The sequence below is a fragment of the Oncorhynchus mykiss genome, chromosome 18 (genome assembly GCF_057628025.1).
Source record: "Oncorhynchus mykiss isolate SJ-2025 chromosome 18, ASM5762802v1, whole genome shotgun sequence".
Taxonomy (NCBI): domain Eukaryota; kingdom Metazoa; phylum Chordata; class Actinopteri; order Salmoniformes; family Salmonidae; genus Oncorhynchus; species Oncorhynchus mykiss.
The window spans coordinates 51,887,027-51,911,127 of record NC_143039.1 but is presented as its reverse complement, the minus strand read 5'-3'; the positions used below and the strand labels follow the sequence as shown (position 1 = coordinate 51,911,127).

Below are 24,101 nucleotides of genomic sequence, written 5' to 3'. Positions count from 1 at the left end.
CTGCCCGTCACAAAGTGAGTACCACCAGGCTCGATCCTTGGCCCCACGCTCTTCTCAATTTACATCAACAACATAGCTCAAGCAGTAGAAAGCTCTCTCATCCATTTATATGCAGATGATACATTCTTATACTCAGCTGGCCCCTCCCAGGATTTTGTGTTAAACGCTCTACAACAAAGCTTTCTTAGTGTCCAACAAGCTTTCTCTGCCCTTAACCTTGTTCTGAACACGTGAACACCTCCAAAACAAAGGTAATGTGGTTTGGTAAGAAGAATGCCCCTCTCCCCACTGGTGTGATTACTACCTCTGAGGGTTTAGAGCTTGAGGTAGTCACCTCATTCAAGTACTTGGGAGTATGGCTAGACGGTACACTGCCCTTCTCTCAGCACATATCAAAGCTGCAGGCTGAGGTTAAAATCTAGACTTGGTTTCCTCTATCGTAATCGCACCTCTTTCACCCCAGCTGCCAAACTCACCCTGATTCAGATGACCATCCTACCAATGCTAGATTACAGAGACACAATTTATAGATCGGCAGGTAAGGGTGCTCTCCATTCGGACGTCAGATTTGGCACCAATTCTCCTTATAGGACACATCACTTCACTCTACACTACTCTGTAAACTGGCCATCTCTGTATACTTGTCGCAAGACCCACTGGTTAGGCCTCACTCCCGCTTATCTATCTGAGATACCTACTGCAGCCCTCATCCTCCATATACAACACCCATTCTGCCAGTCACATTCTGTTAAAGGTCCCCAAAGTGCACACATCCCTGGGTCGCTTCTCTTTTTAATTCGCTGCAGCTAGTGACTGGAACGAACTGCAAATAACACTCAAACTGGACTGTTTTATCTCCATCTCTTCATTCAAAGGCTCAATCATGGACACTTACTGACAGTTGTGGCTGCTTCACATGATGTATTTTTGTCTCTGCCTTTTTGCTCTTTGTGTGGTTGTCTGTGCCCAATGTTTGTACCATGTTTTGTGCTGCTACCATGTTGTTGTTGTGTTGTTGTTTTAGGTCTCTCTTAATGTAGTGTCTCTTGTCGTGAGGTGTGTTTTATCCTATATTTTTATTTATTTTTTAATCCCAGGCCCGTCCCCGCAGGAGGCCTTTCATAAAAATTTGTTCTAACTGACTTGCCTAGTTAAATAATGGTTCAGTCATTTATTTTAAAAACATGTTCAAATAAGAAAAATATTCTCTCATTGCACATTCATAAAACAAAAACTAGACAACTGCGTGTGACAGAAACTGAGTATGAATTTTCCACAATCATGTGCATTAACACTCCTGTCTAAGTAGGGTCTGTACTGTTCCAACATTAGAGTTGAGACCTAAAAAGGATATTGTTATTAAGGGTAAGTTCTCCTCTAATACAGTAAAATGTCTCAATGTTTTTCGGTGTACATATGACCGATTATGTCGGACCAAACCTCAACTACAAATAGCGAGTTGAAACTGCTTGTTGTCAGAGAAATAAATTATCTTTAATCTCTTGTTGTTGTGAGTGACAGGGGGAGGGGTGTCTGTGTGCGAGTGGGTAGGTGCACAGTGCACACAACACAGAAGGAGTGAAAGAGACGAGACCAAAAACACACACTCAAAAATACAAACTTTAAAACAAGTAAAACCTCAATTCTTGTAATACAGGCATTTGGAACAAGACGCTAAAACATAAATTAGAACTAATCAAATGAATTTGATATCATCGCCAAGCCCTAACGCAAACAAATATTCAGACAAACAAACAAACAAACACAGGCAGAATGTCCTGACCCATTTTGCTTGACAGAGTGTACTATAGAGGGCTATGCTGCCAACAAACACATTTAAAAATGCTATTATTACCCTTGTTACAGGTCACTAGATAAATGCACTACTGGCATGTAAATTCAGTTGATGATAAATCTGTTTGGAAGACATGACTGCACACTAGCAATGTTCCCAAAGATCTGATAGAATTTCATTAGTAATCTCTATCTAGTACTAGTATGTAGCAGCTAGACTAAAGAGGTGAAGTTAATACGCTTAATCATAGATGACTGTCTGATGTTCTTCCAATCACAATGTTGTGCTGATGTGTGTTAAGCTTGCTGCGCCTCATTCTGATCTCTTTGTTTACCGTAAACTCAACAAATCATTTGAATGGGTGGCTCTACCCTTGTGTCTTTGTGAATGATGTTATTACTACAAAAGTATACGAGCCCACGTTATAGTGGTAAACACATTTTCACAACAAATGAATGTACCTTAGTACCATCCCCAAAATTCACAATTTGCAGTGGATGAGACCACTCCCAAGAAAGCCTTCTGCATAATGCTGTCACTAACCAGGTTTCCATCAAACCTTTTTATGTGAGTAAAGTACATATTGAATAAACAGCCCTTATGGAAACAACACATTTGTCCGTAAACTTTACAAATGTTGACAAAACAAAATACAAATGTTTTTTTTTTTTCATTGAACCTTAATCCAGGCGAGTCATAAGAACACATTTTTACTTACAATTACTATTTAAGTTCTGATTATTACATGCCAAGACCAATGCAACATTTTTTGTGACAAAACCATAGTGGAAACTCATTTAACCTATATTATTTTTTTTTTTAATTCGGTAAATGGAAATATAACCGTAAAAGTTATTTTTATGCCCACTAACTCATCACGCGCAGCCTTTTATCCGCAACAATTCAATTTGATGGAACTTCTCTGGTGGGAAAATGTGCATATTGTTTTTTATGTATATTCGCATGCAAATCTGTTGCCAATTGGATGGAAACCTAGCTAGCGTCATCTTTATAAATGTTGTTTGCGTGTTAAATTGTCAAGTTTTACAAGCACAACAACAGTATATTAATTGATCACTTGTAACTATGCTCCATGTCAGCAACCAGAACTAAAACCACATCAGAGTAGTTCAAACAATAACTCATAATAACTAACTCATACGCTGAAACTTGGAATGCTGCAGCTCGTGGCAAGATGAGAACTTGGCCGTTCACCAGAAACTCAGCACTCTTGGATCTGCATTCCGATGGTCATAAGATGTTGATTGTCAGAATCAATCCACCAACCATCAATTCACTCTCTCAAGGAAGTTATCTTTCATAATAAATCTTGACAAAAATAAAAGGTGATATTTGACTACTGATGAGATGGCTCCGGTCTTAAGTATCGCGTCATTGTATTAAGCCACAGTCATGAAGCCTGTACACATCTTGATAATATCCGATTATGTCTGATGTAGCCTAACACTGGAAGCTTGTGATGGCCTCCTGGCTTCACCCTCCTACCTGGTACAGCAACAGTCAAAACTGGTTGACGTGATCTCATTCCAACTAGAAATGGCAGTTTTGCCCTCTGGATAGTGATGGGGGGGGGGGTGTCATCAGCACACATTTCACAATATTATTTTGGACCATATATATTACTTTGACTCAAATATATTATATATTATAATTATTTGTTTTGTTGCTAGGTAGCGTTAGCTAGCGCTAGTCGTCTGTACCGGCGCCAAAACTCAGCTATTTGTCATCTTATCACTTGTTTTCAATCTTCTTTTTAAATAGTGAGCCAACATGTTTTTAGCACTTATTTCCTTGACTGATCAAATCTCATTTTCTCACCTTTGGGATGGAATCCCTTAAGAATGAAAAGCACAAGGCTCTAGGGGTGGCAGGTAGCCTAGCAGTTAAGAGTTTTGGGCCAGTAACCTAAAAATTACAGGTTCAAATCCCAGAGCCAGTGGTGGAGGGTGGAAACATCTGGCATTCTGCCCTTGAGCAAGGCAGTCAACCCCCAACTACAACTGCTCCCCGGGCGCCAATCACCTGGATGTTGATTAAGGCAGCCCCCTGCACCTCTGATTCAGAGGGGTTGGGTTAAACGCAGAAGACACATTTCGGTTGAATGCATTCAGTTGTGCAACTGACTAGGTATCCCATTTCCTTTCCTAGTCTCATGAGAGAATCTGTTGTCTCTGTCTCATGGAAACCGATTGAGTACAATTAGGTGCAAACAGAACACCATCAATCAAGCTGCAAAACAAACTAACCACGGTGCTGACCCTGCCACACACATCACCTTTCTTGCATTAAAGACAATTTTATAAAAGGCCAACACTCTTTTACCAAATGGGTAATCTTTGCTCAGAATTGTATCAACACACCCCTCTTGCTACAATTGTCCACAATGGCATCACGATGCCATTACATTTCCTATATGCCTACGTCTCTCTCTAATGCTCTATGGTAAACCTATCCTCTGCAAAACATAATACAGAAATACATCCTAACTCCCCCTGAGAGACTTGAGTGGCCTCAGAGCCTGGCTAATGGTTTCTGCCAGAATGGAACATTATTCAGAATTCAAGCAAAAGCAAGCCTGTTCCTCAATCTTCATTGAAACCAGTTTTCCACACCACACCAGGAGCTAGGTATTACAGAGTGAATTAGACAGGACAAAAGGAGGGCATTATTTCGGCTTGACATTAACAATGTTTGAATACGTGGATGGAAGAGCAAACACAACGGAGGAAGACGAGGCATCATTTGGGTTGGAGGCATCTTCGAAAGCCTGAAATGCATGTTGAAATATGTAGGCTAATGCTGCAGGTCACGTGAAATCTGGGTGATGTTTTGTTTGTGTACGAGTCCGTGAATGAGAATGTCCTTCTACCCTGTGTGTGAGTCAAGAAACAAAGCTAATGCAAACCAAATGTGGAGGCAGCAACATTTACTATCTTATTTGGCCAGCTACATTTGACTGTGTGTATTTAATATTTTTTTAAATACATTTTTTTTTACTGCGAGTCGCATGTCAAATGAAGACGTATCAGATGTTTTTCCTTGTTTTACTATCCTTGAGGGGACTTTTGGGGATTGAACAAACTCACCCACCCACACCCCATATATTCACTTTCCCTTTCACCCACAGATTCCCTAGCCACCTGACTCACCAAAACACACCATCCCCCACAAACACCCCAGACACACACTTTCACTGCCCTCCACACACCCACCCACCCAAATTTAAAAACAACCCCCCCCACTCACCCTCTGCCCTGTGGAGCTCCAGGGCCAGCTGCTCACGGGCACGCCCCTCCTCCCCCAGCCTTTCCTGCAGATCCTCCTGCCGCCTCAGAAGATCACCAATCTCCTGGTTGTGATGGAAGGACTCGCGCATCAGCTCCGTCTGGGTGATCTGCGCATGTTCCAGCTGATCAGGGTTGGGAAGATAGGTGGCGAGACAAAGACCATTACTTTAGTGATCAAAGAGCATTTGAGGAAATACTTGAGATGGAGAATAATTCTGAATAAAAAAATTTAGATACACAAAGCCTTAAAGTAAGTTTGTCCACATAGACTGACTCAGTTTGTAAGAGTGTGGCACTAGCAACACCAGGGTTGTGGGTTCGAATGCTCCTGGGATCACATGTACAAACAAATGTATATACACTCAGTGCACTGTAAACTGCTTTGGATAAAATAATCTGCTAAAATGGCACATGGCATATTATTAAATATATCCCATGTCATGAATGAATGAATACTCTGCTGTCATTTACGGACATAACCTCTCTCTACGGACAATATGCTGAGCCTTGTGACAGTAGGTATAATGGGAATATTTTATGATCACCAGTCATAGTTTCCAGTTAGTGTCCAAAGTGAAAGTAAAAAATGAGGACCAATCAATCAAAGCAGTAGGCCCACTTAAGGATAATGGGTGAAACAAAACTACACTAGCACATAAGATACACAGAGGGTTCACAACACACACGGCCTGTGTGACTATGCTTAAATGAGTAGGGAATCCAAAAACAACTACAGGGCAATGCACAAAGAGGTGTGGAGAAGGTTAGCCGTATACAGTTCAGTGGTAAGTCCTGAGTTGTACAGTGGCACAACATGACAGAGTAAATATTTTCTCACTCGCTTCAAATACTCACATACAGAACCTGCATAGCTAAAATTAGTAAACTAACAACATGTATGACCTGTCATTTAATTCTTAGCCCTTTAACTTTGAAAACAGATGACAGGTCTAGTAGACGTTGCACTGTGCCGTGTTCACAAAAGCCTTCTATCCTGGCTGAATTAGCATGGAATTGCTCTTCTGCAATAAACCACTGACTTGCACAATATATACACACACGTATGTGGACACCCCTTCAAATTAGTGGATTCGGCAATTTTAGCCACTGCAGTTGCTGACAGGTGTATAAAAAAATCAATCACACAGCCATGCAATCTACATAGACAAACATTGGCCTCACTGAAGAGCTCAGTGACTTTCGGAGTGGCATCGTCATAGGATGCCACCTTTCCAACAAGTCAGTTTGTCAAATTTCTGCCCTGCTAGAGCTGCCCCGGTCAACTGTAAGTGCTGTTATTGTGAAGTGGAAACATCTAGGACCAACATTGGAAACGTCTAGGACCAACAAGAGGTAGACCACACAAGCTCACAGAAAAGGGACAGACGAGTGCTGAAGCTTGCCAAAAATCATCCGTCTTCGGTTGCAATATCACTACCGAGTTTCAAACTGCCACTGGAAGCAACATCAACACAATAACTGTTCGTCGGGAGCTTCATGAAATGGGTTTCCATAGCCGAGCAGTCGCACACATGCCTAAGATCACCATGCACAATGCAAAGCATCAGCTGGAGTTGTGTAAAGCTTGCCTCCGGAGCAGTGGAAACGCATTCTCTGGAGAGATGAATCACGCTTCATCTGGCAGTCCGACGGACAAATCTGGGTTTGGCAGATTCCAGGAGAACGTTACCTACACCAATGCATTGTGCCAACTGTAAAGTTTGGTGTAGGAAGAATAATGGTCTGAGGCTGTTTTTCCATGGTTAGGCACCTTCGTTCCAGTGCAGGGAAATCTTAACGCTACAGCATACATTGACATTCTAGACAATTAAATGTTTTCAACTTGGTGGCAACAGTTTGTGGAAGGCCCTGTCCTGTTCCAGGAAATGCCCCCATGCACAAAGTGAGGTCCGTACAGAAATGGTTTGTAGAGATCGTTGTGGAAGAATTTGACTGGCTTGCACAGAGCCCTGACCTCAACCCCATCGAACACCTTTGGGATGAATTGGAATGCCGACTGCGAACCAGGCCTAATCTCCCAACATCAGTGCCCAACCTCACTAATGCTCTTGTGGCTGAATGGAAGCAAGTCCCCACCGCAATGTTCCAACATCTAGTGGAAAACCTTCCCTGAAGAGTGGATGCTGTTATAGCAGCAAAGGGTGGACCAACTCCATATTAATGCCCATGATTTTGGAATGAGATGTTTGACGAGCAGGTGTCCACATACTTTTGGTCATGTAGTGTATAAGCACCACAATTCACATGCAGTTGGTTTTACATAGCGAGACTTCCATATCTCCCACAGCAGCAAAAGTCATACTGCAACATTATGACAACCAGGAAGTAGTCACACAATCATGCCACATCGAAATCTTGGAGTAATTTTTTGCTCACGTCACGTGATTACCTGCTCAGATGAAAGCAGAGTAGGGAGATGTGTAACCTTCATTTTAACTAGGCAAGTCAGCTGACAACGATGGCCTACCCCGGACGACGCTGGGCCAATTGTGCGCCGTCCTATCTTGGACTGTATAGGCTACTCACTGTGTTTTTCACTGTATAAGTTGCCCAGTCAAAAAAATACTACTGTCAAGCAAGTTAGCTGTATAACGCACTAGTGTAGACTCCTATATAGGAGGGGTTGTATGTAGGTCATGTTATGAACTGTATACAATAATGGCCAAAATTGCTGTTTAGAACATCAAGTCAGCCAAATGAAAGACACTTTCAGATTAATGAGAAAGAGTAACTGTCCAGACTGAGTCATATTTACTTCACTAGTTATACAGTTCCGTATAGGTTACATGGAAGGTCAGCAGCTGAACATAAACTTACTGTATAGGGTGGCGTGGGCAGGGAGATCTTAGAGATCACCTTAAGGAGGTGACCATTGGTCCTGTGGTTGACGTGCAAGATTTGCGTCTGTACCACCACAGAGTTTTTCTCATTGAGGACGCTGGAGAGGGGGAAAGGTCGGGGCAGGGGCACGCGAGATTCCACCTCGTACACATCCTGATCTTCCCCTTCCACCCACATTGCCTGGTGGCTCGAATTCCAGTACGAGCGGTAGGAATCCATTGTGGTGGACAATTTAAGGGTTTTCAATTACCAACTAGTGTATCCTTGTAGCACCCTCCCTTCCCTACAAATTTCCACGGATTGTATGAATTCGGCGGTGATCCTTTCAGCATCTACAGGGCACCTGCTGCGATGGATGGAGTCTTCAGCTGAGACTAGCAAAGCAGGGGGAGAGCCCAAGAGGGAAGAGCAGCAGAGGGCAGATGAGTCCCGACTACGTAGCCGGGCTCTAGACAACAGTCTCTACAGAGCTGCCAGGCACAGAGCCTTGGGGAAACACACTGGCGTCTCAGTTCAGAACCACACACATAGCGTGCTGAAGAGACAATAAAAGGTCCCAAGTAAATACTGAGAACTAGGTCCTCCCTTGAAACAAAGTTTCAAGTCATAAAAGAAAAGATACCGGTAGTGCTTCTCCTTGTGTAGGAGAAAAGTAATCCTTTGTGGGGTAGAAAGTCCAAAGTCACATATTGTACCTGGGACAAAAAGGCATTCCTGAATCCTGGCAGTGATTGAGGGGGGTAAAATAAAGCAAGACCTAGCTTTAATATCCTGTGCACCTCTGACAGACTTTTCTCTCTGTCTGTTTTGCTCACCATCTCAGAGCACAGCGTGACCTTGCCCCTCAGCAGCACTCACTCCCACTCCCTCGCTCTCTTTCTCCCTCGGGAAGCTCATTAACAATTCCATGCCGCCACGGCAACGCAACACCGACCCGCAGGGAAGGGAAGCCTCCCGGTCCCCCCTTAATTGCTTTACACATGGAGCAGCCAACCAAGTGTTAACTCTGAAGCCGCCCGGTCCAGTGGGGCTCTCGCTGCCCTTCTCCTTTCAGTATCTCTCCCCCTCTTTCGGCCACCCTCTCATTCTTGATCTATCCCTGTAGCCCCCTCTAGTCTCTGTCACCACACTTTTCTAGCTCATTCTAGTTTCATGTCCCTCCCTCTCTCTCTCTCTCCCGGTCTCTCCTTATACACCAGCCTACATGTCAATGTCTCTCTCGGTCTCGCTCTATCCCTCTCGAAACAGACATAAAAGAAGGTTGTGGTCTAAATTGTTCTCCCAGTGTGTTTTGCAGCAGGCAGGCAGAGTCTCTCCCTCTTCACTTCCGGATTGATAGCATGGGCAGGATATTGTTCAGCGAAAAGGGGGAGGGAATAGTCAGCGTAATTTCAACCCCCCCGGGCTAATGGGGCAGGTATAGCTTTGCAAATACACACACACTCCCTCTCCCACACACACATATCCTTTATGGAGGAGCTTGTCAAACAGGATTGATATTCCGTCAGTGCAAATGAACTGACTGAGACAGGATTCCTAAAAATACCGCCGTAGCCGCCCTGGTCTCGCGAGCAAGTGAACCGTAAAACAGTCATGGAATTACACAATCAACACGTTGGCCTTAAATGTCACTCACTGATCTATGTATAATACAAGGGTAAGTGAGCAACACCTGCTACAGCAAATTATTTCCAAAGCCAACCGACAAGACACTTAACATTCCAGAAAAACACATTACAATCAAGCATAATTCACACGACCAGGCCCTACAGACAGGAAACAACGATCCACAATCATTCACTCACAAAGAACTAATTAGTCAATTCTGTCAGGAAAGAAACCATTAAATGGGTAGTTCGGGATTTTCTCCAGTCATATGAACACGTATACATTTTTTATGCATCTGTGACCAGTATGAAGGAAGTTAAGAGGTAGTTTCGTGAGCCAATACTTGAGAAATTCTAGGAGAGCCACACACTCTAGGAGCTCAGATGCAATATTTTAATAACTTGTGTTTCGACAAACAAGCTGTCATCATCAGGGTAAAATGACAAACACTACAGGGTGACTAGTTTATATAGTGTCAAAGGACAAACACAGGTGTCTGTAATCATTGCCGGGTGTGGCCTGATATCATTGGTTCATTCTCAGATATAAAATAACATACCACAAACACGAAAGGATAGCATACGATCATAGATACAATTTGGCAACATAGACCTACAAACATTTACAATAGCAAAATCACAATAAATCACAAGAATGGCTTCAGATCAAAGTCTACGTTGATACCGAAGGGGGCAAGTGTCAGTAAATTAAAGATCCAGGCAGCCTCACGTATTAACAATAAATTGTCAAGGTCACCCCCTCTTCTAAGGAGGGTGACGTGTTCGAAGCCGATATAATGTGGGGACGAAGTGGTTTGCTTCTAAAAAGAGGGCTGCAACTGGGTAAGTCGAGTTTTTGCACCTAATGGTGCTACGATGCTCCGAGATTCATACTTTTAAATTGCGCTTTGTTTACCCATATAATTTACACCACAAGGACAAGTTATAAGGTTAACAACGGCCTTAGTGGAGCACATGATAACACCTTTGATTGGGATCGGTTTCCCTGTTGGGCGGTGTTTGAAGGCTCTACATTTATAAGTGCCATTGGATTGAGCACAGCCATTACACTTGTAGTTTTCATCCAGTAGGGGCGCAAATAGACATTGTGCAGGGATATCTTGGGGTGGTAAATCATAGTTTACCAATTGATCTCTGAGATTTCTGACCCGCAAGAACACGACCAAGGGAGGGTCAGAAAACACATTACCGATACGGTCATCGGCTCTTAGAATGTGCCAATGTTTGTGAACAAGTCCCTTAATTTGCTCAGAGAACTTTGAATAGCGGGTAGTTAGAAAACAAGAATGCTTATTTTTGCGAGGCTGTCCTTGAAAAAGATCATGTCTTGGTTTGTTTAGAATTTTCTCAATGGCAGAATTAATCTGATCATTTTAATTTTGTTTTTCAAGGGAAGCGGGAGACAACTATCAGCCCTCAAACTGTTACGATCAGTAGGTTACCTGTAAAGATCAGTGTACAGAACATTATCCTCACACAAGATCAGAAGAACGTGAGCCAATACTAACTAGCATGCCAGGTGTTTCCATAGACTTCCAGTCATTGCGCCAACGCTAGTTGGCAATTGCACCAACGAAAGTTGGCAATTGCACCAACGAAAGTTGGCAACTTCCTTCAAACTGAACACAGAGGCATACAAATGGTATCCAAAGGTTCATCGGATTCTGGGGAAGTAGATAAAGGGCTTCATTGCCCAAATCCCCAATATCCCTTTAAATTAACCAGTAACGTTAGGTCTTGAGAGCTTGGCTTCCCATCACTAGGCAGTAATCCCCAGTTTGAAGTGACACAGTGTTTGACATGTATTTGAGTATACCCTGGTCAACATTCCAAATATAAAATAGGCTTTTTATTGATTTAAGGTTGGACCGTTGGCAACTTTACACTCACCCACTGATTCAGAGTACACAAACCGGTGACTTTTATTGGGCTGTCCGGGGTAGGGAGCAAGAGATATTGCATTGACCTCCACACACAGACACTCAGTTTATCTGTCTGTATAAAAAAAAAAACTAAGGTTACAAGTGGCTTGTTAGGTCTTTAAAACGCCTGATAGATGCAATCACCTCTTTTACATGTGTATTGGAATAGGCCTACCGTATATCATACAACATGCTTCAATAGAAGTTCTCACCACACAGGTTGCATGCAAAGTTCAGCCTTTGCATGAGGAAACAGTCAAGGGGCCCGAATACTTTCCGAATGCACTGTATATACAGTTCCAGTCAAAGGTTCAGACACACCTACTCATTCAAGGGGTTTTCTTTATTTTTTACATTGTAGAACAATAGTGAAGACAACAAAACTATGAAAGTACACACAGGATCATGAACTAACCAAAAAAGTGTTAAACAAATCAAAAAATATTTTATAATTGAGATTCTTCAAAGTAGCCACCCTTTGCCTTGATGACAGCTTTGCACACTTGGCATTCTCTCAACCACCTTCATGTGGTTGCCACCTATTATTCTAATGTAGACCATAGTAAAAAGAAAAGAAAAACCCTTGAATGAGTAGGTGTCCAGACTTTTGACTGGTACTGTATATATAAACGCTGATGCTATGTATTGGCCATTGGAGGGCTATGAAGGCACCCGTCAGCCATATTGGCACTCTCCAGTGGCACTCTCCAGTGGGAGCATTCATAAGAATGAATGGAATTCTACAGTATTTCAATTAAATGTTTCAAGAACAAAATTACAACTATTGCTCGTTGTAGCGGGGACAGTAACATTAGCACTAACATTAGCACTAAAATATATGTTATATTTTAATAGAAATGTTACATTTGTATGTTTAGCTCACATAATATAATTAAAACATATGCATCAAAGTGTCAGTAATAGAAGAAATGTGTCAAAAACAAAAAGGTAGACATTAAGAAATGCATTTCAATAACTTCTAAAATCTTTTTTTTAACAGAGGATTGCCAAGCTGGCTGTGCAGTGGCTACAATACAGTGCCTCCTGTCAGTCATCCAGAGTTTATACACATCATTGTGTGGGTGTCTACTGTGTGTGTTCGTAGGTGGGAAGAGTTAGCCAAATTATTTTGCCAATTAGCTTCTGCCGGCTGGTGTGCCGACCGTGTCGAGTTGGTTTGACTTTGGATAGCCTATCTCCGGGGCAAGTTAGTGACCGTCAAATTACACAATGTAATGAGAATATTTTCATGTTGCACACCTTTTCATTATCATTAAATGCTTTCAAAAAGTGTGTATGAATTTCTCCAACTTGGTTGGTTTAAGGCTTATAAGTTATGGAAATTTGGAGTTATTGGAATCTTTACATTGTCCCATGAACAATTGAAGTCGGAAGTTTACATACAGGTTGGAGTAATGAAAACTCGTTTTTCAACCACTCCACAAATTTCTTGTTAAAATATAGTTCTGGCCAGTCGGTTAGGGACATCTACTTTGTGCATGACACAAGCCATTTTTCCAACAATTGTTTACAGACAGATTATTTCACTGCATCACAATTTCAGTGGGTCAGAAGTTGACTGTGCCTTTAAACAGCTTGGAAAATTCCAGAAAATTATGTAATGGCTTTAGAAGCTTCTGTTAGGCTAATTGAGATCATTTGAGTCAATTGGAGGTGTACCTGTGGATGTATTTCAAGGCCTACCTTCAAACTCAGTGCCCCTTTGCTTGACTTCATGGGAAATTCAAAAGAAATCAGACAAGATCTCAGAATAAAAATTGTAAACCTCCGCAAGTCTGGTTCATCCTTGGGAGCAATTTCCAAACGCCTGAAGGTACCACGTTCATCTGTACAAACAATAGCACGCCATTATAAACACCATGGGAACACGCAGCCGTCATACTGCTCAGCTGCTCAGCGAGGAAGAAGCCACTGCTCCAAAACCATCATAAAAAAGCCAGAATATGGTTTGTAACTGCACATGGGGACAAAGATCGTACTTTTTGGAGAAATGTCCTCTGGTCTTTTTTTTATTTTATTTCACCTTTATTTAACCAGGTAGGCTAGTTGAGAACAAGTTCTCATTTGCAACTGCGACCTGGCCAAGATAAGGCATAGCAGTGTGAACAGACAACACAGAGTTACACATGGAGTAAACAATTAACAAGTCAATAACACAGTAGAAAAAAGGGGAGTCTATATATACATTGTGTGCAAAAGGCATGAGAAGGTAGGCAAATAATTACAATTATGCAGATTAACACTGGAGTGATAAATGATCAGATGGTTATGTACAGGTAGAGATTGGTGTGCAAAAGAGCAGAAAAATAAAAATAAATAAATAAAAACAGTATGGGGATGAGGTAGGTGAAAATGGGTGGGCTATTTACCAATAGACTATGTACAGCTGCAGCGATCGGTTAGCTGCTCGGATAGCAGATGTTTGAAGTTGGTGTGGGAGATAAAAGTCTCCAACTTCAGCGATTTTTGCAATTCGTTCCAGTCACAGGCAGCAGAGAACTGGAACGAAAGGCGGCCAAATGAGGTGTTGGCTTTAGGGATGATCAGTGAGATACACCTGCTGGAGCGCGTGCTACGGATGGGTGTTGCCATCGTAACCAGTGAACTGAGATAAGGCGGAGCTTTACCTAGCATGGACTTGTAGATGACCTGGAGCCAGTGGGTCTGGCGACGAATATGTAGCGAGGGCCAGCCGACTAGAGCATACAAGTCGCAGTGGTGGGTGGTATAAGGTGCTTTAGTGACAAAACGGATGGCACTGTGATAAACTGCATCCAGTTTGCTGAGTAGAGTGTTGGAAGCAATTTTGTAGATGACGTCGCCGAAGTCGAGGATCGGTAGGATAGTCAGTTTTACTAGGGTAAGTTTGGCGGCGTGAGTGAAGGAGGCTTTGTTGCGGAATAGAAAGCCGACTCTTGATTTGATTTTCGATTGGAGATGTTTGATATGGGTCTGGAAGGAGAGTTTAGAGTCTAGCCAGACACCTAGGTACTTATAGATGTCCACATATTCAAGGTCGGAACCATCCAGGGTGGTGATGCTGGTCAGGCGTGCGGGTGCAGGCAGCGAACGGTTGAAAAGCATGCATTTGGTTTTACTAGCGTTTAAGAGCAGTTGGAGGCCACGGAAGGAGTGCTGTATGGCATTGAAGCTCGTTTGGAGGTTAGATAGCACAGTGTCCAAGGACGGGCCGGAAGTATATAGAATGGTGTCGTCTGCGTAGAGGTGGATCAGGGAATCGCCCGCAGCATGAGAAACATCATTGATATATACAGAGAAAAGAGTCGGCCCGAGAATTGAACCCTGTGGCACCCCCATAGAGACTGCCAGAGGACCGGACAGCATGCCCTCCGATTTGACACACTGAACTCTGTCTGCAAAGTAATTGGTGAACCAGGCAAGGCAGTCATCCGAAAAACCGAGGCTACTGAGTCTGCCGATAAGAATACGGTGATTGACAGAGTCGAAAGCCTTGGCAAGGTCTATGAAGACGGCTGCACAGTACTGTCTTTTATCGATGGCGGTTATGATATCGTTTAGTACCTTGAGCGTGGCTGAGGTACACCCGTGACCGGCTCGGAAACCAGATTGCACAGCGGAGAAGGTACGGTGGGATTCAAGATGGTCAGTGACCTGTTTGTTGACTTGGCTTTCGAAGACCTTAGATAGGCAGGGCAGGATGGATATAGGTCTGTAACAGTTTGGGTCCAGGGTGTCGCCCCCTTTGAAGAGGGGGATGACTGCGGCAGCTTTCCAATCCTTGGGGATCTCAGACGATATGAAAGAGAGGTTGAACAGGCTGGTAATAGGGGTTGCGACAATGGCGGCGGATAGTTTCAGGAATAGAGGGTCCAGATTGTCCAGCCCAGCTGATTTGTACGGGTCCAGGTTTTGCAGCTCTTTCAGGACATCTGCTATCTGGATTTGGGTAAAGGAGAACCTGGAGAGGCTTGGGCGAGTAGCTGCGGGGGGGGGGGAGCTGTTGTCCGAGGTTGGAGTAGCCAGGCGGAAGGCATGGCCAGCCGTTGAGAAATGCTTGTTGAAGTTTTCGATAATCATGGATTTATCGGTGGTGACCATGTTACCTAGTCTCAGTGCAGTGGGCAGCTGGGAGGAGGTGCTCTTGTTCTCCATGGACTTCACAGTGTCCCAGAACTTTTTGGAGTTGGAGCTACAGGATGCAAACTTCTGCCTGAAGAAGTTGGCTTTAGCTTTCCTGACTGACTGTGTGTATTGGTTCCTGACTTCCCTGAACAGTTGCATATCGCGGGGACTATTCGATGTTAGCGCAGTCCGCCACAGGATGTTTTTGTGCTGGTCGAGGGCAGTCAGGTCTGGAGTGAACCAGGGGCTATATCTGTTCTTAGTTCTGCATTTTTTGAACGGAGCATGCTTATCTAAAATGGTGAGGAAGTTACTTTTAAAGAAAGACCAGGCATCCTCAACTGACGGGATGAGGTCAATGTCCTTCCAGGATACCCGGGCCAGGTCGATTAGAAAGGCCTGCTCACAGAAGTGTTTTAGGGAGCGTTTGACAGTGATGAGGGGTGGTCGTTTGACTGCGGCTCCGTAGCGGATACAGGCAATGAGGCAGTGATCGCTGAGATCCTGGTTGTAGACAGCGGAGGTGTATTTGGAGGGCCAGTTGGTCAGGATGACGTCAATGAGGGTGCCCTTGTTTACAGAGTTAGGGTTGTACCTGGTGGGTTCCTTGATGATTTGAGTGAGATTGAGGGCATCTAGCTTAGATTGTAGGACTGCCGGGGTGTTAAGCATATCCCAGTTTAGGTCACCTAACAGAACAAACTCTGAAGCTAGATGGGGGGCGATCAATTCACAAATGGTGTCCAGGGCACAGCTGGGAGCTGAGGGGGGTCGGTAGCAGGCGGCAACAATGTCTGATGAAACAAAAAGGGAATTGTTTGGCCATAATGACCATCGTTATGTTTGGAGGGAAAAGGGGGAGGCTTGCAAACCGAAGAACACCATCCCATCAGTGAAGCACGGGGTTGTCAGTATAATGTTGTGGGGGTGCTTTGCTTCAAGAGGGACTGGTGCACTTCACAAAATAGATGGCATCACGAAGGAGGAAAATTCTGTGGATATATTGAAGGGATCTTCCAAATGGACAATGATCCCAAGCATACTTCCAAAGTTGTGGCAAAATGGCTTAAGGACAACAAAGTCAAGGTATTGGAGTGGCCATCACAAAGCCCTGACCTCAATTATATTGAACATTTGTGGGCAGAACTGAAAAGGCGTGTGCGAGGAAAGGAGGCCTACAAACCTGACTCAGTTACACCAGCTCTGTCAGGAGGAATGGGCCAAAAATCACCCAACTTATTATGGGCGCTTGTGGAAGGCTACCCAAAACGTTTGACCCAAGTTAAACAGTTTAAAGGCAATGCTACCAAATACTAATTGAGTGTATTGTAAACTTCTGACCTACTGGGAATGTGATGCAAGAAATAAAAGCTGAAATTAAAATCATTCTCTACTATTATTCTGACATTTCACATTCTTAAAATAAACTGGTGATCCTAACTGACCTAAGACAGGGATGTTTTACTAGGGTTAAATGTCAGGAATTGTGAAAAACTGAGTTTAAATGTATTTGGCTAAGGTGTATGTAAACTTCTGACTTCAACTGTACATTGTGTAATTTACAGATGCTCCCAACTAGCCACATAGGGATATTTAAAAGTCAGTGCATTTCCTTGAATCTCTTCTGAGCTATTTTTACATGCACAACCACTACACCATGAGTAATGCTTGAATATAGGACAAACAGAACAGAAGATGCGGTATGATGCAGAAACTGTACCACATTTTAATGATGTATAAAGTATCTCTAGGCTGGCAGAGGGCACACACACAGTGAATGGGCAGTAGTAGCCTTTAGTTTTTATTTAACCTTTATTTAACTAAGTCAGTTAAGAACAAATTCTAATTTACAATGACTGTCTACCCCGGTCAAACCCTCCCCTAACATGGACGATGCTGAGCCAATTACATGCCACCCTATGGGACTCCCGATCACAGCCGGTTATGATACAGCCCGGGATCAAACCCAGGTCAACAGTGACACCTCTAGCACTGCGATGCAGTAGCCTGAGGGGTAGGAGTCATCAGAGTCCAGCTGGATTATAATAGGCTAGGGGGAGGAAGCGAGACAACGCTCTATGCAAATCCACGTACATCTGTAGGCAACCGCTGGGATTGAACCAGCCCTATTGTGTGGTGAATTAATTCTAGCTCCGGCTATCTAATAGTGAATAGGATTCTGCAATCTCATATCTAAAGGGACTATGTGTGAATAGACTAAAAAACCCCAGGGGGTTATGATTGTGTAAAATAGTGTATTATCAGTGAGTGGCCATTTACATGTTTGCCAATAACCTCATGCATGTAATTTATGTATTTGACAAAGAGCGCATGTAGCCAATGTCATTGTAACTTCTAAAACTTTACAGCAACAAGCAACAATACGGGACTGTCAACAAGAGAATGTTTAGGTGATTAATCCATTTCCAACCGTTGTATAGCACTGGTATTTCGCTCACACACAGTTCACGGAATGGTGTATTTATAGTATGTAGCCTACCGCTAGATACAGCAGAGGCTTTAGTTTGCACCACAATGCTTTAATCAACAGCAGCCTTTTAAATGACGATCAACTTGAAAAAGATAATACAAAATTATAGAACAGATTCATTTTCTGTGTGGTCCACAACCTTTGTGCTGAGCATACCACGCTCTTACTAAGTGAACCTTGCTGTGACGTACCTGATTGGTCGTCTCTGTGATGGCCACCAGCAGTTTCTCTACGGCGGCCTGGAGGCGGGAGCTAATATTCATGAGGTACTCCTCATTCTCCAGCTGAAGCTCCGCTCCTGGCAACAGGATGTGGCAGTCAGTCATCATCTGCTGGGACAACTCCAGGTCCTCGTCCATCTCTGTCTCACCCGACCACACGCTCACGTCACCAGCCCCAGTCTCGCTGCCTTGGCAACTCTCAGTGGTCGACGCATCTGGGCAGGAAAAATGGAGGGCAAAGTTAATTGTCAAGAGAATACACTTCATTGGAAAAAATATTGTTTTCATTGTCACCAATATCAACCAGTCATTAATTTAATCATTTTCATCCATTTTATGGCAAAGCATTCATCAAAAATTATAATATAAGGCATGGTATCCCAGGTCTTAATCACACAAGGCTTCCGAGGAGTTGCCCATCCCTTCCTTGGCATAGTAGTATGAGCACTGTCCTTATGTTTATTGGTCACATACAATTTAATTTGAAAAATAAGTGTATTTGTCACAAGGTGTAGACCTTAGTGGAATGCTTACTTACAAGCCCTTAACTAACAATGCAGTTAAAAATAAATATATTTCCCACAAAAAAATAAGAATAAGAGATAAAAGTAAAAAATAATCAAAGAGCAGCATTAAAATAACAAAAGCGATGCTATATACAGTCGTGGCCAAAAGTTTTGAGAATGACACAAATATTAATTTTCACAAAGTCTGCTGCCTCAGTTTGTATGATGGCAATTTGCATATACTCCATAATGTTATGAAGAGTGATCAGATGAATTGCAATTAATTGCAAAGTCCCTCTTTGCCATGCAAATGAACTGAATCCCCCCAAAAATGTCCACTGCATTTCAACCCTGCCACAAAAGGACCAGCTGACATGTCAGTGATTCTCTCGTTAACACACGTGACTGTTGATGAGGACAAGGCTGGAGATCACTCTGTCATGCTGATTGAGTTTGAATAACAGACTGGAAGCTTCAAAAGGAGGGTGGTGCTTGGAATCATTGTTCTTCCGACGTCAACCATTTTCACCTGAAGGAAACACGTGCCATCATTGCTTTGCACAAAAAGGGCTTCACAGGCAAGGATATTGCTGCCAGTAAGATTGCACCTAAATCAACCATTTGTCTGATCATCAAGAACTTCAAGGAGAGCAGTTTAATTGTGGTGAAGAAGGCTTCAGGGTGCCCAAAAAAGTCTCCTAAAGTTATTCAGCTGCGGGATCAGGCCACCACCAGTAAAGAGCTTGCTCAGGAATGGCAGCAGGCAGGTGTGAGTGCATCTGCAGGCACAGTGAGATGAAGACATTTTTTGAGGATGGCCTGGTGTCAAGAAGGGCAGCAAAGACGACACTTCTCAGCAGGAAAAACATCAGGGACAGACTGATATTCTGCAAAAGGTACAGGGATTGGGACTGCTGAGGACTGGGGTAAAGTCATTTTCTCTGATGAATCCCCTTTCCGATTGTTTAGAGCATCCGGAAAACAACTTGTCCGGAGAAGACAAGGTGAGAGCTACCATCAGTCCTGTGTCATGCCAACAATAAAGCATCCCGAGACCATTCATGTGTGGGGTTGCTTCTCAGCCAAGGGAGTGGGCTCACTCACAATTTTGCCTAAGAACACTGCCATGCATAAAGAATGGTACCAACACATCAAGAGAAGATTAACTTCTCCCAACCATCCAGGAACAGTTTGGTGACGAACAATGCCTTTTCCAGTATCATAAGGCAAAAGTGATAACTAAGTGGCTCGGGGAACAAAGCATCGATATTTTGGGTCCATGGCCAGGAAACTCCCCAGACCTTAATCCCATTGAGAACTTGTGGTCAAACCACAAGAGGCGGGCAAGACAAACAAAAACCCACAAATTCTGAAAAACTCCAAGCATTGATTATGCAAGAATGGGCTGCCATCAGTCAGGATGTGGCCCAGAAGTTAATTGACAGCATGCCAGGGCAGATTGCAGAGGTCTTGAAAACGAAGGGTCAACACTTCCAATATTGACTCTTTGCATCAACTTCATGTAATTGTCAATAAAAACCTTTGACACTTGTGAAATGCTTGTAATTAAACTTCAGTATTCAATTGTAACATCTGACAAAAATATCTAAAGACACTGAAGTAGAAACTTCGTGGAAATTAATATGCGTGTCATTCTCAAAACTTTTGCCCACGACTGTACATTGGTACCGGTACAGAGTCAATGTGCGGGGGCACCGGTTAGTCGAGGTAATATGTACATGTAGATTGAGTTATTAAAGTGACTATGCATAGATAATAACAGAGTAGCAGCAGTGTAAAAGAGGGTGTGCGGGGGCAATGCAAATCGCCTGGGTAGCCATTTGATTAGATGTTCAGGAGTTTTATGGCTTGGGGGTAGAAGCTGTTTCGAAGCCTCTTGGACCTAGACTTGGCGCTCCGGTTCCGCTTGCCTTGCGGTAGCAGAGAGAACAGTGTATGACTAGGATGGCTGGAGTCGTTGACAATTTTTAAGGCCTTCCTCTGACACAGCTTGGTATAGAGGTCCTAGATGGCAAGAAGCTTGGCCCCAGCGATGTACTGGGCCGTACCTTCTGTAGTGCCTTGTGGTCGGAGGCCAAGCAGTTGCCATACCAGGCAGTGATGCAACCAGTCTTGATGGTGTTGCTGTAGAACCTTTTGAGAATGAGGACCCATGCCAAATCTTTTCAGTCTCCTGAGGGGGAATAGGCTTTGTCGTGCCCTCTTCACAACTGTCTTGGTGTGCTTGGACCATGTTAGTTTGTTGGTGATGTGGACATCAAGGAACTTGAAGCTCTCAACCTGCTCCACTAAAGCCCTGTCGATGAGAATGGGGGCGTGCTCTGTCCTCCTTTTCCTCTAGTCCATAATCATCTCCTTTGTCCTGATCACGTTGAGGGAGGTTCTTGTCCTGGCACCACATGGCTAGGTCTTTGACCTCCTCCCTATTGGCTGTCTTGTCGTTGTCGGTGATCAGGCCTACCACTATTGTGCAATTGGAAAACTGAATTATGGTGTTGGAGTCGGGCCTGGTTGTGCAGTCATGAGTGAACAGGGAGTACAGGAAGGCACTGAGCACCCACCCCTGAGGGGCCCCCGTGTTGAGGATCAGCGTGGCGGATGTATTGTTCCCTACCCTTACCACCTGGGGGTGGCCCGTCAGGAACTCCAGGATTCAGTTGCAGAGGGAGGTGTTTAGTCCCAGGGTCCTACGCTGGGTGTTTAACACTGAGCTGTAGTCAATTAATTACATTCTCACACAGGTGGGAAAGGGCCAGTGTGGAGTGCAATAGAGATTGCATCATCTGTTATTGATGTTATTGCGGTTTAGCGAAATGCTTCTGTGCCTAGCTCCAACAGTACAGTAGTATCTAACAAGTCACAAATCTAAAGAATGGAATAAAGAAATATTAGGATGAGCAATGTTGGGGTGGCATTGACTAAAATACATTAGAATTATGTATATACATATGAAATGAGTAAAACAGCATGTAAACTTTATTAAAGTGACTAGTGTTCCATTATTAAAGTGACCAGTGATTCCATGTCTATGTACATGTAATTACTGGTGCATGGTTGATCAACCGGGTGGTAGCCGGCTAGTGAGGGCTATTTAACAGTCTGATGGCCTTGAGATACAAGTTGTTTTTCAGTCTCTCGGTCCAAGCTTTGATGCACCTGTACTGACCTCACCTTCTGGATGAAAGTGGGGTGAACCTTCCTGTAACATTGGGTGCTGTAGGTGTCCTGGAGGTCAGGCAGTGTGCCCCCGGTGATGCGTTGGGCAGCCTGCGCCATCCTCTGGAGAGCCTTGCGGTTGAAAGGCAGTGCAGTTGCCGTATTAGGCGGTGATGCAGCCCAACAAGATGCTCTCTATTGTGTATCTGTAAATGTTATGAGTATCTTAGGGGCCAAGCTGCATTTCTTCAGACACCTGAGGTTGAAGAAGCGCTGTTGCACTTTCTTCACCAAACTGTCTTTGTGGGTGGACCATTTCAGACAGTGATGTGTACACCGAGGAACTTGAAGCTTTTCACCTACTCCACTGCAGTTCCGTCAATGTGGATAGGGGCGTGCTTCCTCTGCTGTCTCTGGAAGTCCACGATCAGCTCCTTCATTTTGTTGACGTTGAGGTTATTTTCCTGGCACCACTCCGCCAGGGCACTCACCTCCTCCCTGTAGGCTGTCTCGCCATTGTTGGTAATAGACCTACCACTGTTGTGTCGTCTGCAAACTTGATTGAGTTGGAGGCATGCATGGCCACGCAGTCATGGGTGAACAGGGAGTACAGGAGGAGGCTGAGCACTCACCCTTGTGGGGCCCGTGTTGAGGATCAGCGAAGTGGAGGTGTGGTTTCCTCCCTTCACTACCTGGGGGGTGGCCCGTAATGAAGTCCAGGACCCAGTTGCACAGGACGAGGTTCAGGCCCAGGGCCCCAAGCTTACTGATGAACTTGGAGGGTACTATGGTGTTAAATTCTGAGCTGTAGTCAATGAATAGCATTCTTACATAGGTATCCCTCTTGTCCAGATGGGACAAGGCAGTGTGCAGTGCGATGGCGATTGCATCGTCTGTGGACCTATTGGGGCAGTAAGCAAATTGAAGTGGGTCTAGGGTGGCAGGTAAGGTGGAGGTGATATGATCGTTAACTAGCCTCTCAAAGCACAGCATAGTCATTTAGTTCAGTTACCTTCGCTTTCTTGGGTACAGGAACAATTGTGGACATCTTGAAGCATGTGGGGATAGCAGACTGGGATAAGGAGAGATTGAATATGTCCGTAAACACTCCAGCCAGCTGGTCAAATGTGTCTTCAGCATAGAATGGAGTTGTGATCTGATTTGCGGAAGGAAGGGTGGGGGAGGGCCTTGTAGCCATCCCGGAAGGGAGAGTAACAATGGTCGAGCGTTTTTGAGTACTACAGGTAATGTGTTGATAGAACTCCAGTAGCGGTATCCTTAATTTGCTTTGTTAAAATCCCCAGCTGCAATATCACATGAAAACAGGGCGTTACAGTCTCAATCCTAGCTGACTGGTAGTACCACCACACACAGAACTAAACAGGAAAGAACAGACATTATGTTACTGAATGATCCACAATTGCCTCTTTATTCTCAGGAGGGACACACATCTCTTTTGAGTGCATTGGTACACACTTTTCTAGCAAGAGAATGCAGAGGGAGAGAGGATGGATCAGTGGGCATCTTCTATCATGACTGCTAACCGAATTTGAATGCAAATACACATGCCACAGGATATGTGTGGTTGATACAAGAGTATGAGGTGAAGGTGAAGGGGGAAGAGGAGAACCCTGAATGTCATGTACTTTGTGAAAACAAAATCTCAATAAGGAGTCAGTACTATTGTGCACATTGATTATTTTTCAGTTCACGTCACAGTCAAATAAGCCGTCAACAGCTATACTTCATTGATAAAATACCAGAGCGTTTGAAAAAGGTAACAAACAAAATAGTCAAGCAGTTGGTTAACTAACTAGTTCTCTGAACTGTAAAATCTAACCACAATAATTAACCCTAGTTATGCAAGCACGCATGTGTGTGTGTGTGTGTGTGTGTGTATGTGTGTGTGTGTGTGTGTGTCTCATGTGTGTACAGAGGGCAGGCAGTTTAAATTGGGAGAGATGTTCCCACACTAGAGCAGACTTTACCACTTAAAGGGATACTGCAAGATTCTGGCATTTATCCACTTACCCAGAGCCAGATGAACTTGTGAATAACATGTTCAT

The 24,101-nt window shown here is 43.8% G+C and overlaps 1 protein-coding gene across 27 annotated transcripts in view; it reads right to left on the bottom strand.

The window, feature by feature from the left end:
- Window positions 1–24,101, bottom strand: part of akap9 (A kinase (PRKA) anchor protein 9) — a 141,025-nt gene that overhangs the window by 40,551 nt on the left and 76,373 nt on the right. For 21 of the 27 annotated variants that reach the window (XM_021572164.3, XM_021572171.3, XM_021572172.3 and 18 more), the window contains 2 exons: window positions 18,323–18,567; window positions 5,063–5,225 (listed from right to left, as the gene is read on the bottom strand). In XM_021572164.3, the coding sequence (XP_021427839.3) occupies window positions 5,063–5,225; window positions 18,323–18,567 (408 nt within the window). Of the gene's footprint in view, window positions 1–5,062; window positions 5,226–7,941; window positions 9,295–18,322; window positions 18,568–24,101 lie in introns of those variants that run through there. The other 6 variants (XM_090208748.1, XM_090208749.1, XM_090208752.1 and 3 more) reach the window with 1 other exon arrangement.